Source organism: Gadus chalcogrammus, chromosome 4 (genome assembly GCF_026213295.1).
Source record: "Gadus chalcogrammus isolate NIFS_2021 chromosome 4, NIFS_Gcha_1.0, whole genome shotgun sequence".
Lineage (NCBI taxonomy): Eukaryota > Metazoa > Chordata > Actinopteri > Gadiformes > Gadidae > Gadus > Gadus chalcogrammus.
In genome coordinates, this window is record NC_079415.1 from 14,942,212 (window position 1) to 14,959,913 (window position 17,702).

The 17,702-nt window shown below is 44.9% G+C and overlaps 1 protein-coding gene across 1 annotated transcript; it reads right to left on the reverse strand.

Moving 5' to 3' along the window:
* Nucleotides 1-87: 87 nt before the first annotated feature.
* Nucleotides 88-17,470, reverse strand: LOC130380604 (uncharacterized). The gene is made up of 4 exons (XM_056587848.1): nt 17,154-17,470; nt 16,727-17,045; nt 1,735-1,992; nt 88-126 (listed from the first exon to the last, which is right to left on the reverse strand). Exons 1-4 carry the CDS (start codon nt 17,261-17,263, stop codon nt 88-90), a joined length of 726 nt encoding a protein of 241 aa, XP_056443823.1. The 5' UTR covers nt 17,264-17,470.
* Nucleotides 17,471-17,702: the final 232 nt, after the last annotated feature.

Below are 17,702 nucleotides of genomic sequence, written 5' to 3' on the forward strand. Positions count from 1 at the left end.
AGCAGTACTCCAAGCAGGATTCAAAGGCAGCTCGGGTCAACGTGAAGACGCCTGAATGAGACCCCTGTCGGGAGCGCAGGCCACGCCTTAAGTAGCCGTAGCTCCACCCCCAGGAATCGGGAACACCTGCGAGGACAGAAGAGAATAGAGCGGGTGGAACAAGAAGAAAAAGGGGAGGCGCATAACACCTCCACCCTAAGTTAGTGTTTTCCTCTAGTTTGATTTTTTTTTCAAAAACAAAAAACAGAAAACAAGGAAAACACAACAATCTCAGACACTGATTTACAAGCGCGACAACGCATCCGCTACCACGTTATCCTTGCCTCGAATATGCCTAATAACTACGTTGAAGGCCTGTAGGAAAATGCTCCAACGCATCAGCCTTTGATTGGTGTTACGCATCGATTTCAGGTACACCAGGGGATTATGATCGGTGTAGATGGCAACAGGAACGCTTGCCGACCCGACATAAACCTCAAAGTGATCTAAGGCAAGCACAATAGCGAGGGCTTCTTTCTCGATCGTCGAGTAAACACGCTGGTGCCGGTTAAACTTTCTGGAAAAGTAAGACACAGGATGTTCCACTCCATCAGCCCCATCCTGGAGCAGGACAGCACCTGCTCCTACGTCGCACGCATCAATAGCTAACTTGAAAGGCTTCTCGAAGTTCGGCGCAGCAAGTACCGGGGCGTTCGACAGAAGGTCTTTAATCTGTTCAAATGCGTACTGGCAACCCTCGGACCACACAAACCGGACCTTCGGGCTTATTAGGTCGGTCAATGGCGCCGCAACCGCGGAAAAGTTCTTACAGAACCCCCTGTAATAACCCGCCATCCCCAGAAAACAACGCAGGTCTCGCCTAGACGCAGGAGCAGGGAAATCATGAATTGCCTCCACTTTCGCTTGAACCGGTCGCACTTCACCACGGCCCACCACCTTCCCCAAGTAAACAACAGTTGCCTGACCGAAATCACACTTCGCCAGATTCAACGTTAGATTCGCTTTGCTCAACCGGTCAAACACCTCACTTAACTGCTCCATGTGGCCCTGCCAGGTATCAGAATGAACCACCACATCATCCAAATAGGCTTCGCACCCAGGTACACCCGACAAGACCGTGTTCACTAACCTTTGGAACGTAGCGGGCGCATTACGCATCCCGAAAGCCATCACCTTGTACTGCAAGAAATCATCAGGCGTTACGAAGGCTGAGATTTCCTTCGCACGTTCCGTTAACGGGACCTGCCAATACCCCTTTAGCAGATCGAGTTTCGTCACGTACGATGCGCTGCCAACACGATCTACACAATCCTCCACTCTAGGCAAAGGGTAACTGTCCGGCTTTGTCACATTGTTCACTTTTCGGAAGTCAGTACAGAAACGATCTGACTTATCTGACTTGTCAACTAAGAGACAGGGCGAACTCCACGAGCTCAAACTGGGCTCAGCAATCCCGTGCTCCAGCATGTACCCAACTTCCTTCTTAAGACGGCGCCGCTTGTCCGGGTTCACCCGGTAGGCATGCTGCTTGATCGGTGGAGAACCGCCTACATCAATATCATGCTGCAGAACTGAGGTACAGGAAGGAACGTCAGAAAACAACTCAGAGCGTGAAAAGATCAAACCTGCAACGTCAGCGCGTTGAAGGTCAGGTAGGTGAGCCAAATGAGCGTCGAGCTCAGTCAACATTTCAGAGTTCTTTAGCCTCCCCTGCACTAGTGCTTTGGACGGAACCTCCACATCATCCTCCCCCGTCTCCAGCGCAATCCCGACCCCGACACTTCCAGGGCTGCACACCGCCAAAGTACAGGCGGAGCCGGGTTTAGCGACACCGTCGGCCACCTCCTCCACCGGGGGTTCAGCTGGACGTTGGCCGCCCAGACCAGGATCCGCGTCACGACCCTGATATGGTTTCAGCATATTGATGTGACACAGCCTCTTCTTGCGGCTACGTTCCGGAGTAGCAATCAGATAGTCGAAGTCACCCACTTTCTTTTCCACACAATAGGGGCCACTGAATCGAGCTTGCAAACAGGACCCAGGGATCGGCAGCAGAACTAGTACTTTATCCCCTGCAGCAAAATTCCTGCTCCTCGCCTTTCTATCGTACCACCCCTTCATTCTCTTTTGAGCAGCACCGAGGTTCTCCTTTGCCAGCTCACCAGCCCGGCGCAGTTTGTAGCGGAAATCGCACACAAAATCCAACAGATTCTGAGGTTCAGAACCACCCACCCACTTCTCTTTCAGCAGCTTCAATGGGCCTCGCACAGAGTGAGCAAAAACCAACTCGGAGGGACTAAACCCTACTCTTGAACCACCTCTCTGACGGCAAATAGCAGAAGGGGAACTCCCTCATCCCAGTCTTTGTTAAACTCCAAACAGTATGCTCGCAACATCGACTTCAGTGTCTGGTGGAAGCGCTCCAGTGCCCCCTGCGACTCAGGGTGATACGCACTCGAGTGGACATGACTCACTGCCAGTTGCTTCAGCACCTGAGCAAACACGCGCGACATGAAGTTTGACCCCTGATCCGTTTGAATGACTTTTGGCAACCCAAACACAGAAAAAAACTTAATCAATGCTTTCACCACCACCGGAGCTGTTATTTTACGCAGTGGGATAGCCTCAGGAAACCGCGTTGAGGCACACATGATCGTGAGCAAAAATTGGTTACCCAACTTGCTACGTGGCAAAGGGCCGACACAATCAACGATAACCCGCTCGAAAGGTTCACCTACTGCCGGAATTGGATACAACGGCGCCGGTGGGATCGTTTGATTCGGCTTACCAATCACCTGGCAAACATGACACGACTTGCAAAACTGCACTACGTCCCTCTTCAACCCAGGCCAGAAAAAATGCCGCAGTACCCGATCATACGTTTTGTTTACCCCCAAATGACCGGCTAACTGATGGTCATGTGCCAAACTCAAAATATCCGAGCGATACTTAGGAGGAACCACAACCTGGGTTACCACACCAAAATCCTCACCCGCTAGTGCATACGACGGAGTCCATTTACGCATGAGTACCCCATTTCTAATGAAGAACCCGCAGGCAACAGACCCAATCTCTTGCTCTGAAACAGCGCTTTCAAAAATAAGTGACACAGCAGGGTCGGCCCCCTGCTCAGACACGAGCGAACCACGCCCTTCGAACACTTCAGCAAAAATATGTTACGGCCACCCTTACAACACGGCTCGCGATCCGGCGACCCGCAACGTATTAAGAATACATAGACCAAAGTTCCCGTTCACAATGATGGTGACGTTTATTTCACAGAACTTCCAACAAAAGGACACTCATTAAAGAAACAAAAAGGTTGGACGAAGCCTGGGCCAGCCACGCAATGGGCCGTCGAAGCCAGCACTTCCTCCCTACAGTTCCCATCCTCCGCTATATAAAACAAATGCGAAAACGATAGCAGTACTCCAAGCAGGATTCAAAGGCAGCTCGGGTCAACGTGAAGACGCCAGAATGAGACCCCTGTCGGGAGCGCAGGCCACGCCTTAAGTAGCCGTAGCTCCACCCCCAGGAATCGGGAACACCTGCGAGGACAGAAGAGAATAGAGCGGGTGGAACAAGAAGAAAAAGGGGAGGCGCGTAACACCTCCACCCTAAGTTAGTGTTTTCCTCTAGTTTGATTTTTTTTTCAAAAACAAAAACACAGAAAACACAACAATCTCAGACACTGATTTACAAGCGCGACAACGCATCCGCTACCACGTTATCCTTTCCTCGAATATGCCTAATAACTACGTTGAAGGCCTGTAGGAAAATGCTCCAACGCATCAGCCTTTGATTGGTGTTACGCATCGATTTCAGGTACACCCGGGGATTATGATCGGTGTAGATGGCAACAGGAACGCTTGCCGACCCGACATAAACCTCAAAGTGCATATTATTAACACAAGTTGATAACGATAACGTATACAATACTGGTAAGAAACAATGTTTGCTAATGTATTGCCGCATATCATTAAATAGCCCCACAGTTGCGGCCACAGGACCGCATATCTTATGGGGAAGTCTATGCCGAAAGTTACATGGCGACTCAGTGTTTCAGAAGATGGAGAAGAAAACGCTTTAGTGAATCAGGCCATATTATTTGGACCTAAACTGAGCCATTTGAAGTTTGACATTTATGTGGTCAGCTCCTCAGTTTCAAATGCGCTCATGGCTCTTAAAGGGGATGGGCGATGGCAATCTTATTGGTTTATTGCATGTTATGCCAAAAACACACCTACAGGTATTTCGGACCAACCCATTTTAGATTTCCGTTAGGCGCAAGAGTAATTTATCCCCCGGTGTAATAGATACAGCGCCAGAGAGCCGCCCACAGAGCTACTTCTGTTTCGCGCATCTCACTTGCGTTTCAGACCGTTAATATATAGGGCCCCATGTCTTCTATGAGTCCCATCAGCAATCCAGTGTGAAAAAACATGTGCAGGAAACCAAACGTCTTGCGTTGTGACACCTCGGCATCTGTGGCTTTGATATTCATGAGGCCGTTAGAGACCAGCTGTTAGCACGGAGGGCGAGAGAATCAGATCCGAGACAGCAACTTCCATTGCTCATCCTCGTTATGAATAAAAACCTCAACCCCAAAACAATTATTGTTGAGGGAGATGAGGAGGGAGGGCGGCTCGCGTCGCTCAACCCAAGAGAGAGAATGTTTACATAATGGATGGATGAGAATTTAGCTGTGTAACAAAAAATATACAAGTTAAGATAAAGGAAAGATGGACTCAAAGTTGGAGACATTTGGGTTTTTTGGATCATGCAGTTTGTTTTGTCCGCGTTGGTGCGTGTGTGTGTGTGTGTGTGTGTGTGTGTGTGTGTGTGTGTGTGTGTGTGTGTGTGTGTGTGTGTGTGTGTGTGTGTGTGTGTGTGTGTGTGTGAGCATTTTTGTGTGTTTGTGTGTGTGTGTGTGTGCTTGCGTCTGAGTCAGCACTGCCGTGGCGAGGACACAACCAGGTTATTCCGACACATATGTCTCATCCTGCTTCCAGCGGCCCCACAGGATTAATTTAACAAGCTGTCCGAGCGCTCATGGGGTAAACGGGCCCTTGGTAATACCGGCTGGGATAAAGTCTCCCCTTGACTTGCGTCGGCAGTGGCAAACCTGCTTATTTCTGGTAAATTTTCCCAAATAGCCGCACCCCTCCCCCATTTAAAATGTGAACGCACTTCAGGAAAACGCCGGAGCAGAACGCAGTGAGGGAGGTTGGGAGGGGATTTACTTCTAGATATTGTTCCTAAGCAGAAATCTGAAGGCCACACGGATAGAAGAAATGAGGAAAAACAGAATCACTTTCCTGTGTTTTGTCTTCATTTTGCCGTTTTTTCGGCGCGCCCTGACAGCCCCGGAGCAGGTAGACGAGGGAGAGGAGAGCAGACAAGAACGCGCCTCCACTCGTCATCATCAAGCCCCGTGACTGTTTCTTTTTCTCATTTAGGTTCATTGTATTTTATTAAGATTAACACTCCCCCCCCCGCTGCAGCCATGACGCAGAGTAATGACCTCATCAATCCGACTTAAGTCCCTGCGCTCGCCAGACAACACTCCACCTGTTCTGTTTGTGTTTGGGTGTCAGTGTGTCTGTGTCTGTGGAGGGTGGTTTATTGTTTGGCTGCCATCTTGGGTTGAGTTACGTATCACTCAAGGTTCTTACAGTCATGCCGAGCTGCCTCATGGTGGCTGTTTTGTTGACTTAAGTGTAAATTTGTTTCTCTGCCGCCGCTGTTGTGGTGGTCGGTAATAGCTAGGTGGGACTAAGGGGGTGTGAGTGAAGGGCCGCAGTCTCTAATCTGTGCTTAAAGACATTTAAGCAACCTGCCTTTCGCCAGTCACAGTTGAACTCGAGCCGACGGGCCTGAGAACATTGGAGTAGACTAGGTCAATATCACCAGTGACCCCCTCTCACCAGCAGACTAGACTAGACCACACTACTTTGGATGAAGACAATAGTCTTCCAGATGAGAGGCTCGGCTTGGATTGTTTTGGATAGAGGGCTCGGCTTCAGCGGGGCTGCAAACCCGGGCAGATGTTATACATATGCAATATGATGATGCACTTATGAATATTCAGCGTTAGCGGCTGGTTCGCTCCTTTTTTCTCTCGTATCACTTGACATGATATCGTGCACGGACATGTGTTCCTAGCATAGTACATTCATTGAGATGAGATGCCTGTACAGCAAAGAGGCGGGTTGCATATGTTTATACATTGAGCCGACACTCTGGGCGGGGGTCACGTGCAACCCGGGGTTTGAGGAGAGGCAGGGCTGCTGGCAGTGTTGGGACATTACTTTAAATAAGTAATTAGTTATAGTTACTCACTACTTGTTCCAAAGGTAACTGAGTTAGTTATTGAATTGGTCTTTAATAAAAGTAACTAGTTAACTAGTTAAGGGAAAGTAACTATTTGCACAGTGTGTGTGTGTTTGTTGCGTGTGTGTGTGGTGTGTGTGTGTGTGTCCTGGCTTGTGTGTAAAAACACTGGTTCCGATTGGCTACCATGAAACATGACTCTGCCTTAGCCAATCATAATCGCTTATCTGGCTGTTAACCCACCCGGTGTCCTCACTAGCAGCTTGTATACGTAGCCAGGGGTGCGTTCGGATTACGCAGTTTATCCAATCATTTCATTGTAACGCACCGCATTTAACGTTCAGTAACGGTAAGGCGTTGTAAAGACGGAAACAGTAATGAGTTTGATTATCCCGTTACTGAAAAAATAATGGCGTTACCTAACGCCGTTCTTTTAAACAGTATTATTACAAACACTCACAGACCCGGCCCCGCTCAAAGGATAGAGATAGGCTATAAGTGGAGGACTGTATACACTGTAGTGACTTCACAAGACAGGAGAAAATTTGTGAAGGAGTAAAAAAATTTAACTTGAACTTATTTTTGTTTATTTGTCAAAAAACGAATTCCAGTAATTAACATTAACTAATTAACATTTCTTGAATATAAACAGGCTCTCTGCAGCTTATTTCAGAGCCAGTTTCTTTCCTTCTCTTTTTTCAGTGCTCTGTCTTTTTGGCGGTGTAACCGGTGCAGAACACATAATGTTTTTTAAAGACACCAAGGGATATAGGCCTACGCTTACATTTTTTACCGCGCCGCTCGCTAAGACCCTAACATCGTTTCAAGTGTAGACAATTTCACTTTGCAACACCCCACATTAAAGCACTCAGGGGTCATCTGCTAAATATGCCATCAGAGTGTCTCTACCCTCTCCCCCCCTCTCTCCCCCTGTGCCTCTCTCTAGGATGTATGTTTTACAGCATGGAGATGAAATGGCCGCCCCATTCATAAAACATTAAGGATCGGTCCGTCTCTTAAATCAGAGATACATGTATTATACCGAGGGATTTTTTTCAGGGGAACCAAAAAAAAAGAGGATAAAGAAAGTAATGCCTCATCCATCTGGACTCGTTGAAGATCTCCTTTGTCATTTTTCTGGGCTATAAATGGCTTTGTTTTCTTTCAGCTTCTGTCCTTCGGTCTGATCTCAGACACCTGGCGAGTTAATAAATCAGGTATACTTTAGATACATATAAATTCATAAACTGATTCTTTGGTGAAATATGAATTGGTCTCTCCGAGGAAATGATGAAGGAAAATAGAACGTGTGATTACCCCCCCGACTCCGCTCTCTGCCTCTTACTAGATCTCTTTCTCTCCCCCTACTTCTCTCCCTCTGCCAATAGTGTCTCCAAACATGAGGGGCCAAACAAAGAAGGGGACTGCCGTTATGAACACATGCCCTGTTTCAACCAGACAGGGGCCGGCCACCATGTGTTTGTACTCTTGTCCTATGTACTAATACTTTAAGAAGATGTCAGAATGTGAAGATTCTGGCGTTTGAATTGGAGGCAAACATGCAGGCGCAGGTTTATGCCTATATATCTAGGGCTGCGTTAAACGCCGGGAAAAAAAAGTCTCAGTGGAACGGAAGAAAGAAACACACACCCTTCATTTCCCCTAATAGTACTGCAAAAAAAAATAAAAAAATACATCTGCAAAATGTCACAGGCATCATCTTAGTCTTTGCCTTTCCTGCCGCTGTCGGAAGAGTGATGTGCTAATTTATGTTGGATATATATCACCGTCTTTTTCAGTCGCACACCGATTTTCGTTTCCATGCTTTGCTGGAAACAAAATTCCCTTTGAGAAACAAAACAGTCCCCAGAGGAAACCCAACCCGGGCTCTCTCTACCACACGGTGAACAGAAACAGATGTCCTTGTGGCCACCTCCATCCGTCTCTCTCCTCCTTGAATGCTCTGTCGGAGCGCCAATACCTCCTCATTCACAACACCAACGCGACGAGCGCACCAGGTGTTCCCATCAGCCGACATAGGGTTGTAAGTACCGCTAAGATACAGGTAGAAAACTGGATCCATTATTTTTGATGGTTAAATCACAAAAAAGTTGCATTGTAACTTGAATGACATGTTCAGTGAAGCGCTAGAACTAGCACTATTTAACCACTGTATTCTATTCATTCTATAAGCTCAACAGGCTCTCTTGCTCTAGATAATTGTACTAACATGGGCTTCACGTGTATGAATCGCATAGCACTGCAATGGAGAGTGCAAAATCAATGTATATGAAAATCGTTCCAAAAAATGAAAATTTAAGTCTCGCCGCTCCTTAACAATACTTGTGCACATTAATTTCATGTTTATTAAATTAAACATGAAATTATTTATTACTTTTTTTTAAATTTCTTAATATATACGTCTGTTAACATTTAATGCAATTTATTTTTCCCTTGCTATCCTGTCAGGCTTTCAGATTGGCCCTCAGGTATTTTCTACATTACCCAGAATTACGTTCAACAACCTTGTCTCTTCAGTGAGAGAAGAGAAGGAATAGATGGCCCAGTTAATGTGTGTGGTACAAGCAGTGCAAACAGAACCTAAGATAATCACGCCAGAAAACTGTCCAGGTAGTGGAAGATGAAATAAGAACTGTAGGATCATAACCTCCATCAAGATACTAAGCAAGGGGATATCCATGTTGGAAACACCTCGAGAACTCTGTCAGCAAGCAGTTAGCAGTCATTGAAGGCTGTGACCTGGGTTTTATTGGGAGCACAGAACATATGACCAACGGCCCACTGATTATTGAAACGTGGAAGCGTGGCAGAATTTCTTGATCAAAAATTGTGGTTCAGCACTTCAACACTAAACCCTAACTATGAAAGGCACCATGGGTGAGCTTGTTTTGGACTCCAAAGATTCTGCTAGTTGGCCTTTTAAATAGAGCTGCTGAAAGGCGCAGTAGACATAATCCGGTACGATCAACTGTGTGAATGCAAGTCAAATCAATAACCACATCCCAGCGTTATTTTTGGAGCAGAGTTTGGTTGACCGCCCTTGTATGATTTTGTTTGACTTGTTCTACCAATCGTTATCCTCTTCTCCTAACACAATAAAAGCATCTACTGTATATTGCCTCCTCTATCGATGGGATGGTCAGGCTTACTTGATCGGTGTTTCAGAGAAGTCCATCTGTCAGAAACCATCAGAAGAGTCCGCCAAGTCTAGTCCTCATGATTTTGTCATAAATGTACATATATGAAGTACAAACAGCCAACATTTTCACTAAGGTTCTAAGATTAAATTATGCAAATAAAATAATTACATTTATGTATTGTTGTCCAGGATATTTTCAGAACACATTTTTAGCCAAATATATGCATTCTATCAAAATCGTAAACCAGCAGTTGGGTTATTGGTCTAGCATTAGCCCTATAGTACAGGCGACCTGAGTGTGTCATTGAATTCTTGGCTTTGGCTTCTTTTTTGTAACTTCCCGTTATATCAGAGAAATTAGGCCAAACCATTTACTTTTTATGTAATACATATGTCTTACAATATCCCTAGAACAAAAAATCGAATTTGCAAAAACCCATGGTAAAGTTAATGATAATATTAATGTTACTGATAGTGAAGCCTTTGTCACAACGACAAAAACACTGCTGCATGGGAAATTGTCAGCCACATAAATTCCATTCAGGTGAGTTTCACGGCAGGCAGCCACCTCTGTTGAGATAAATACTATGGTTAGTCAATTTAGAATATTCAAAGAAATGGAAAATAAAAGACATGAAAAGTTGTCTGATTTATCCAGTAATCCTTCCTAAATTACTAATTAGGTGGGGATTGAACCCAGGACGACTGGGTACAAGTCTGACACTTTACCTGAAGACTATCTCCCTGATTACGAATATATGGTCAATATTAAATCTAAATATGTTACGCTTAATACTACTTATGCATTCAAAAGATCTGCGATTTTACAACCACGGTTCTGGGCTAATTACATATCTCGTGAGCGTGCGTTATCCACGATAAGGTAAACCTGGCTTGAACTAACCTGAACAAGGCGCGGCTGAACAGCGTTGATGGAATGGCTTCAGCCTCAAGTGGAAGTTGGCGTTAGTTCTAAACAGGCATAATCAACTAAGCGCCGCCTTCGTTAGCGTCTTTGATGGAATACCCCTCTTAAGAGACAAGGATTTTCTGTTGTTAAGACCACGGCCAATCAGAATCAGATGCTACGTTGAGCTAGCCTGATACGGCAATCCTGTTTCCAAGTTTTCCTCTAAAGCAGAATAATCTACGAGTGCGTTATAAATACACTACAAGATTTGTACTCTGTTCCAGTAAAAAGTAATTCAATATTAACATTCCTCTCATATTCATATGTTTTTAATCTCCCTTAAATACCACATGATAGTGCTTCTTCCTTTATAGCTTCTGTGGGAAAAATAAACCTTCACAAATGCGTCAAAATGCTAATCCAGATCAAATCCAAAGCAAAACTTATGCTGGACAGAGTAGCGGCTATAACGTTTAAACTACCATCCGAAAGGTTACTAGGTTCAATCCCCAACGCCCAGCTTCTGACTACCAAACCTGAAGTAAGAGGCAGAGACTAATGGTGTGTTCGAGATGCATCGTACACCAGCCTCTTGAGTTGCAAAGTGGGAAATCTCCATGGGCGTCAGTTTGGTTTGAAATGTGCTGGGAACAGAGACGCATTCGGAAGTGCATTTTTAGAAGTGCTGGGTACAATGAGGATGCACTCTTTTTTCTCTCTTTAGTGCCGGTAATGAAAGGTTCTGAAAGACGGCATAACCATGTAGCTAATTACTAAGGAATAAAATGTATACATAATCTGTCTGGCACGTTTTATGAAGAAAACGTTTTCAAAAAGCATCGGACATATGACCCACTATGTTCTGCTCCATGTATGCAATGTTGACAACATGACATGATATGGCTAAGCTAACAACATAATCAAGAGGAACTAGGAAAGGAATTTAACTGCATTTCTAAGTTCAGAAGGGCCAAAGGTGTGGCTACACACAGCACTAGAAAAGTCGCCAAGATTGAAAAAGAAAAACAGCTGAACGCTGTATCACATCAGGAGCTGGCTGTTCTCAATTCCCAACACGCATTCCATCAAACTAGCCTACATCAGGCATTCTGACCAAAACTGAATGAACTCCCCCGCAAGAATGACCAAAAGTCACTTTGTGTCGACAAGAGACTGACTCCACCCACTATCAATTGCAAATTAAAAAAGCCGACCACTTGAGTGCCAAAAAACACAAGACCTCGCCACAGCACCAGCAAATCTTAAGCCATAAATATCGCGTCTTACCTTTTTATGTGGCAGTGGTCTGCAGATGCATTCCGGGGTGTAGCCTACCACATCCATTTAGTTCAAAAGGTTATCGTTCTGATACTGTCCATGGTACTAGCAACCTGCTCTGGTGCTTCTTACCTATGTATTCAGGCTAAAATGGGGGGATTTGTGCTCTAATGCAGTCTGACCTGCTACTGGCCTCCTCGACCACTCTACCTCTGATCCCACCGCTGCTGTCCAGATAAGTGACCGCTTTGCTACTGTGATCCTGACAAGTACAATTTTGGATTAGCGGTTAAATCGTTTTTTATATATTTACATTTACGTTCAAGTATAAAATAAGTTCCAACCATTGTTAAGCTAGGCAATGGTTTCTCTTTACATGCTCAAGGATCCACAAAAAACAAAAACGAACCTCCACAACATGAAGAAACCCAGAAAAGCCCTATAATTTACCTGTATAGTCACTAGACAACCACACTAGAAGACAAAAACAATGCCACCAGCCTCTTTGTTCTCCACAGGTGACAGCAAAATACAGCATGAAGATGCCACTGTTTTGGCCCAGTTGAGGACCTACCTGTCTGGCCGATCCCCTTCCCACAGCTTCTAGAAATACTCTCAAACTGACAGCTGAACCCCCCCCCCCCCCCTTTATGGTCCCGGGTTGTGTTGTAATTTCAGAAAACACGTTGTGGGCACAGGGTCTCAGAAGTGTCACAAACAATCGCATCCCATTGTCTCCCCCCTCCTCCCCCATAGTGTCTATGTATATAAGGAAGCACAGGGGGATCTGAATCCTACAAATGAAGGGAGGTGAAGGGACTGCTGGACGATGACACGAACGTTGATGAAGAGGGAGAGACCGAGCTGTCTCCCCGTCCCCCATGGAGGAAGCAGCAGGGTGCTGAGAAAGGGAAGAAATCATCTGTTCAGGAAAAAACGAAATATATACTGTATATATATGTATAATATCCTGACAGAAACATCAAAGGGAGAAGCTCCAAAACCCTGGCGTGTCCGTTCTAGCAGAGGAATGGTAAATCAGGTGAGCAGCCATTCCGCTATGCATGGCTTAGCAGGAACAGACACATTTTAGCCCCGGATAATACGCTAATATTCATCATCCCCAGGAAACGTGGAATGGAAGGGTTCAAACAATCCGGTGCTGGATGTAAATGTTGATGCATTATGCTAACCGTGAAACACGATGTGCTGCGATGTTAGAAGACATAATCCGCTTGGTGGTGCAGTGTTTACTGGGTTACATTTGAGACAAAGGGTGATCGACCACTCAAAGCTGAAAGCTTAAAACAAAAAGCCGAGAGATGTACAGGACCAAAAAATACGATTTCTTGCAAAATAATTAGGCCTTAGGGGTTATGAATAGGATATTGATTATACAACGGTACATAGGACAGACAAGGGGGCTGTTTTCAACTATTGCCTGGAGAATGTGCGTGTGTACGTGAGTCAGAGCTGGCCTAGAGCTATCCAGAATAACTCCCCAAGCAGTATCCCCCCCCCCCCCCATGTTTCCTGGACTTATGGTGAATAGTGACGTAGGCTGTCTGTTCTTAGAGACATTGTTGATAAATGAGGCCACAGCCAGAACTTTATGATGACCAAACGCAGGCCTCATTGGTCCAGGATGAAGGGATGGGGCAGGAGAACGGATGGAGGAGCGGAGAGTGGAGGGATTCTAGAAGAACGCATGGGCTAAACAACCCGCAGATGAACATTGAAGATAGATATGAAATGAGGAAATGGTCAGAGAGATAGTGGATTGAGGGATGAAGAGGAAAAAGTTGTTGGCAAGTTGAAGGATATTCAGATAACAAGGTAGTGAGATGGAACGATAAGAATTTAATTGCAGTGTTACTGCCAGAAAACACATCCAAGCCGCTCATTTACAGTGGATTTCGCCCTCGGCTAATGCAATTTTCGGAGCCAGTAATCTGTGACATAGACAGGAAAAGGCGATGTTTGAAAGGAAAAAAACTTTTACTGGATCAGGAGCACACTGACAAAACTGTAATTGTATATTAAACAAATATACGACAAGTATTGTCCAACACATAACACAGGGAACACTTTTGAGAGGTGACTTGTGTTGTCCATTCATGGCTTTGTTGTTTATCAAGCAGCTACTACAACTTAACTTGATGGATGGAAAATAACAAGGCTTCTTTGTTATATCATTGACTTAAAATTATTTTTGAAATATGGTTATTAAAGAAAGAGGGAGGATGGCAATCACGTAACACAACTTTACATTAAAGTTGTGCCACTAAATCGTTGTCAACTAAATCGTTTGCACAAATATTTATACGAATATGTGTTTTTGGTGTACATGGGGTCACCACTGTGTTTAAAACCCGATAGCGAAGGTGAAAAAAAGAAGAAAAAGCTTTTCCACACTCTCATCTGCCACTCTGAACCCAAACTGTCGAGTCAGGAGAACTCAGTTTTAATTTCCTTTTTTTAAAGTCCTGTTCACTCGCTCCCACTGCGGATGCAGCGGCTAACAGGTTGCGTTGGGCTTTCAGGGCATCAAGGCGCCGGTGAGTCACGATGGTGATCAAACGGACACTGATCACCCGCTTGCCCTCCTTACCGAGGCCCCCTCCCAGAGAGCGTCTCCGGGGGAGACGGGCAAGGGGAGCCAGGCAAACGCAGCGCAGCGGGGCCTTGAGGGTATTGCCTCCCAGGGAGTGATTGATTGGTCTTCGTTACCACCGTCGGTGTGCTGCCTAATGCCGCTTATGCAACTTAATAAATCCAGTCAGACTGTGTGAGGGGCCGGACGCGTCCCTAAGCACCCCACTGAGTAGAAGAAGAGGAGGAATATTAGTATTAAATGTGCTGGCCTGTTATACTATCCGGTTCTATATTGTTAGGTATTTAATATGGGATTTGAAGGTTGGGCCGTTAAAAATTGTAATTCCCGTTGGTGGAACAACACCCCCTGCGTCTGTTTTGGATATCAGAATCTGTGAGGACTATCTTTTCCTAACTGATGTTCGATTCATAAAAGGAGTTATTCTTATCCTGGCCTGTATCACGGTAAACAGAATGAACTCTTTTTCATTCAGCACATTTTAAATGTCAAGGGACCACTGACGAAGCGGGCATATTAATGAATATAAATATCAATAAAGATTTCACTAATCTGGCATCGTAGCTCGGGCTGTTTTATTCCGCAGCAGCTTCTCTCGCTCTTCATTTTCTTTATTTTTGCTTTTTGGCTTTGCTGCTGAATTGGAATTTTGGAGATGGAGCAACGGTTCTTCACAACGTTACAGAGGCCGGTCACTCAACCAGTGTTGTTTTTGGCAGGCATTTTAGATTTAGTTTTAGTCTTAGTCTTTTTGACGAAATGCTTCTTAGTTTTAGTCCCATTTTAGTCATTTCTATCTTTGAAAGTTTTAGTCTAGTTTTAGTCTGACGAAAACTCAAAAGGTTTTAGTCTAGTTTTAGTCCGACGAAAACTCCAAAGGTTTTAGTCTAGTTTTAGTCCGACGAAAACTCAAAAGGTTTTAGTCAAAAATCAAATATACATAAGATGCGTGTATTTATTTAATAGGCCAATACATTTATCATAATGAAGCACACTGAGACTGATCTAACTTTCAAAAGGTGAGTTTTTTTTTTTTTTTTTCCTCGACTTTTTTCTCTACCTTTTCTTTTATTATTTTGTTGCAGACAACACAATGGCACACAATGAGTATTGTATCACAATAAAATATGATTAAACAAAAATAAAGCTCACTTGATTTCACATGAAGTAGGAGGGGAACACAATGTGGCTCCTAGTTCAATTCTACTAAAATATGAGGGGTTGGGGAACAGTAATCTTACTCTTAACAAACAAGTTTCACAACCACAAGTCAAGTTATAGAGACATTAAAATCCCAACATGGCCATGAATGGATTTCCAAATATGTAAAGATCAAACAAAACAAAGATCTGCATATATAAAAACAAATTTTAAGGCAACCAGCTCTGCAAATACAAATATTTAAGGCAACCAAACAGAATCAGCATGGAAGCGCAATACAATCTGTACAATCAATGATACAAGTCAACTAAGTCAAGTAACTTGCCACTACTAGGTTCACAGTTGCGGCCTGAATCTGGCCCGAATCAGATCTGCGGCAGATCAGATCAGACATACAAGCTCCACATGGTCACATCACAACATTGGAGCTTGTAGATCTGACACAGATCTGATTCAGGCCAGATTTAAGCTGCCAGTATAAACTGGGCCTAGGTAGCCTCAGTAGCCTACCGGTTCAATTTGAGGAAAGCACTTCTCTCTAAAATGACTCTGGCTCTGTTGCGACGACCACGACTGAGGTCACCTGTAACACTGAACACTCTCTCGGCAAATGCTTGAGAGGCAGGCATGTCTATAATATCTAAGGCAATGGGTTTCAGGAGAGGATATGCATGATCCGGCTGTGCAATCCAAAACACAAGGGCACTTGAGCACTCTTCTTCAGTTAAGTGGGACAGTTCCTGCTTATACTTCTCCATTTCATGCCTGACGCACGGTTTTGGCCGGCTAGACCGGGATGGTCGCATTGGTCGGTGTGTTTTGGACAAATATTTAAATCTTGACCGCTTTTTCTCTGGTTCGGCTGCTGCTCCTTTTCCCTTCTCCGATTCCTCAGCCTCCTCCTCCTCCTCATGAACTACTGGTGGAACCAACTGAACAATGTACTCTTGCGCTTTGCTCAGAATGTCCTGAATTTGTAAATCATCATTCGTGAGGAGTGATTCTGTTGGATCGAGGAAGCAAGCAGCAGCAGCAAGGGGTGAGAATTTGGAGTGCGTGCTGTCAAGAAAGCAGCCGAATCGCAGCTCTATGTTGGCCCTCATCTTTACTGCCAAGGACCCTAGGTCCTTGAAAGTATGACCCTGCTCATCAAGTATGTCAGACAGGTGAGCTTGTAGGTCAAGAAGGGCAGGAATGACAAGGGACAGACTCTGTGTGTCGCTTTGCAGCATCTGTGTATGCTCAGCAAAGGGGAGAGCAATTCTTTCACAGCGGTCAGCTTTTGCCATTCACTTGGTAGGAGATAGTCCCACGTCATGCCATCCGCAACTTTCACAACCGAGTCCTTTACTTGAAGAAGCCGGTTGATCATAATGTAGGTGCTCGACCACCTAGTGGGGCAGTCCTTCACCAGAGTTAATTTGCACTCCTTCAATAGCCTCTCAGTTGCTACGGAAGATTTTCGGAAGAGCTTCACCAGTGAACGGACCTTATCTAGAAGTTTATTAACACTTGTTTCTTTTTTTATCATGCCAACCACCAGCTGTAGCGTGTGGACGACGCAGGGGGTCCTCACCATCGCTCCATACCTTTATAGAAAAAGACAAGAACACAACAAAAGAAACAATTAACACTTGCAGAGAAAAACAAAAACACAAACATCTAATGTGACTGAGTGCTAAACTGAAATAATTTACCTCTGTTCGTCTGTAGCCAGCACAGGGTCTTCACTGTCGCTCTCCTGGGAGTCCTCCTCCATGCTGCTCTCACTCTCCTCCTCCTCTACAGGTTTGAATGCAGCTACCATGTTGCTCCCGTTGTCCGTTATGGCTGTCAGTATTTTGTTTTGCGGTATACCCCAGTCTTCTGTGCACCGGTCAACACAGGTTTTTAATGCTCTCTGCCGTGTGTGGATGAGTAAGCTGGATCAGAGATAATAATATGTGACATGCTTTTTTGTCGTCTGGGCAATAGTAGCAGGCACTGATGGCAAAATGAGGCCGTGAGGCCTTTCTTGGACCATATGTCCAGGCCAATGGTGATCCTTTGTGCTGTGGCAAGCTGCTCTCTGAATTTTAGTTTGGCATCAAGGTATACTTTATCAATTAAATTGTTCACTTTAGTTCTTTTGGGATGGTCAGTCTCTTGTCAAACTTCTCAATCATGAGGATGAATTCTTCGTCCTCCACAATGGAAGCAGGAAGCCCTGTCCGACCGATCCATAAAGCAATTGCCATTTCTTTTCT

What these genes read in the sequence shown, in the direction of transcription:
- LOC130380604 (XM_056587848.1), bottom strand. Translation starts at nt 17,263, where the DNA reads ATGGTAGCTGCATTCAAACCTGTAGAGGAGGAGGAGAGTGAGAGCAGC. An exon ending in AATGGCAAAAGCTGACCGCT is followed by an intron (nt 1,993 to 16,726) that starts GTGAAAGAATTG and finishes TGTGTGGAAAAG; the next exon opens with AAAGTGGGTGACTTCGACTA. An exon ending in CGGGGGAGGATGATGTGGAG is followed by an intron (nt 127 to 1,734) that starts GTTCCGTCCAAA and finishes CTGTCCTCGCAG; the next exon opens with GTGTTCCCGATTCCTGGGGG.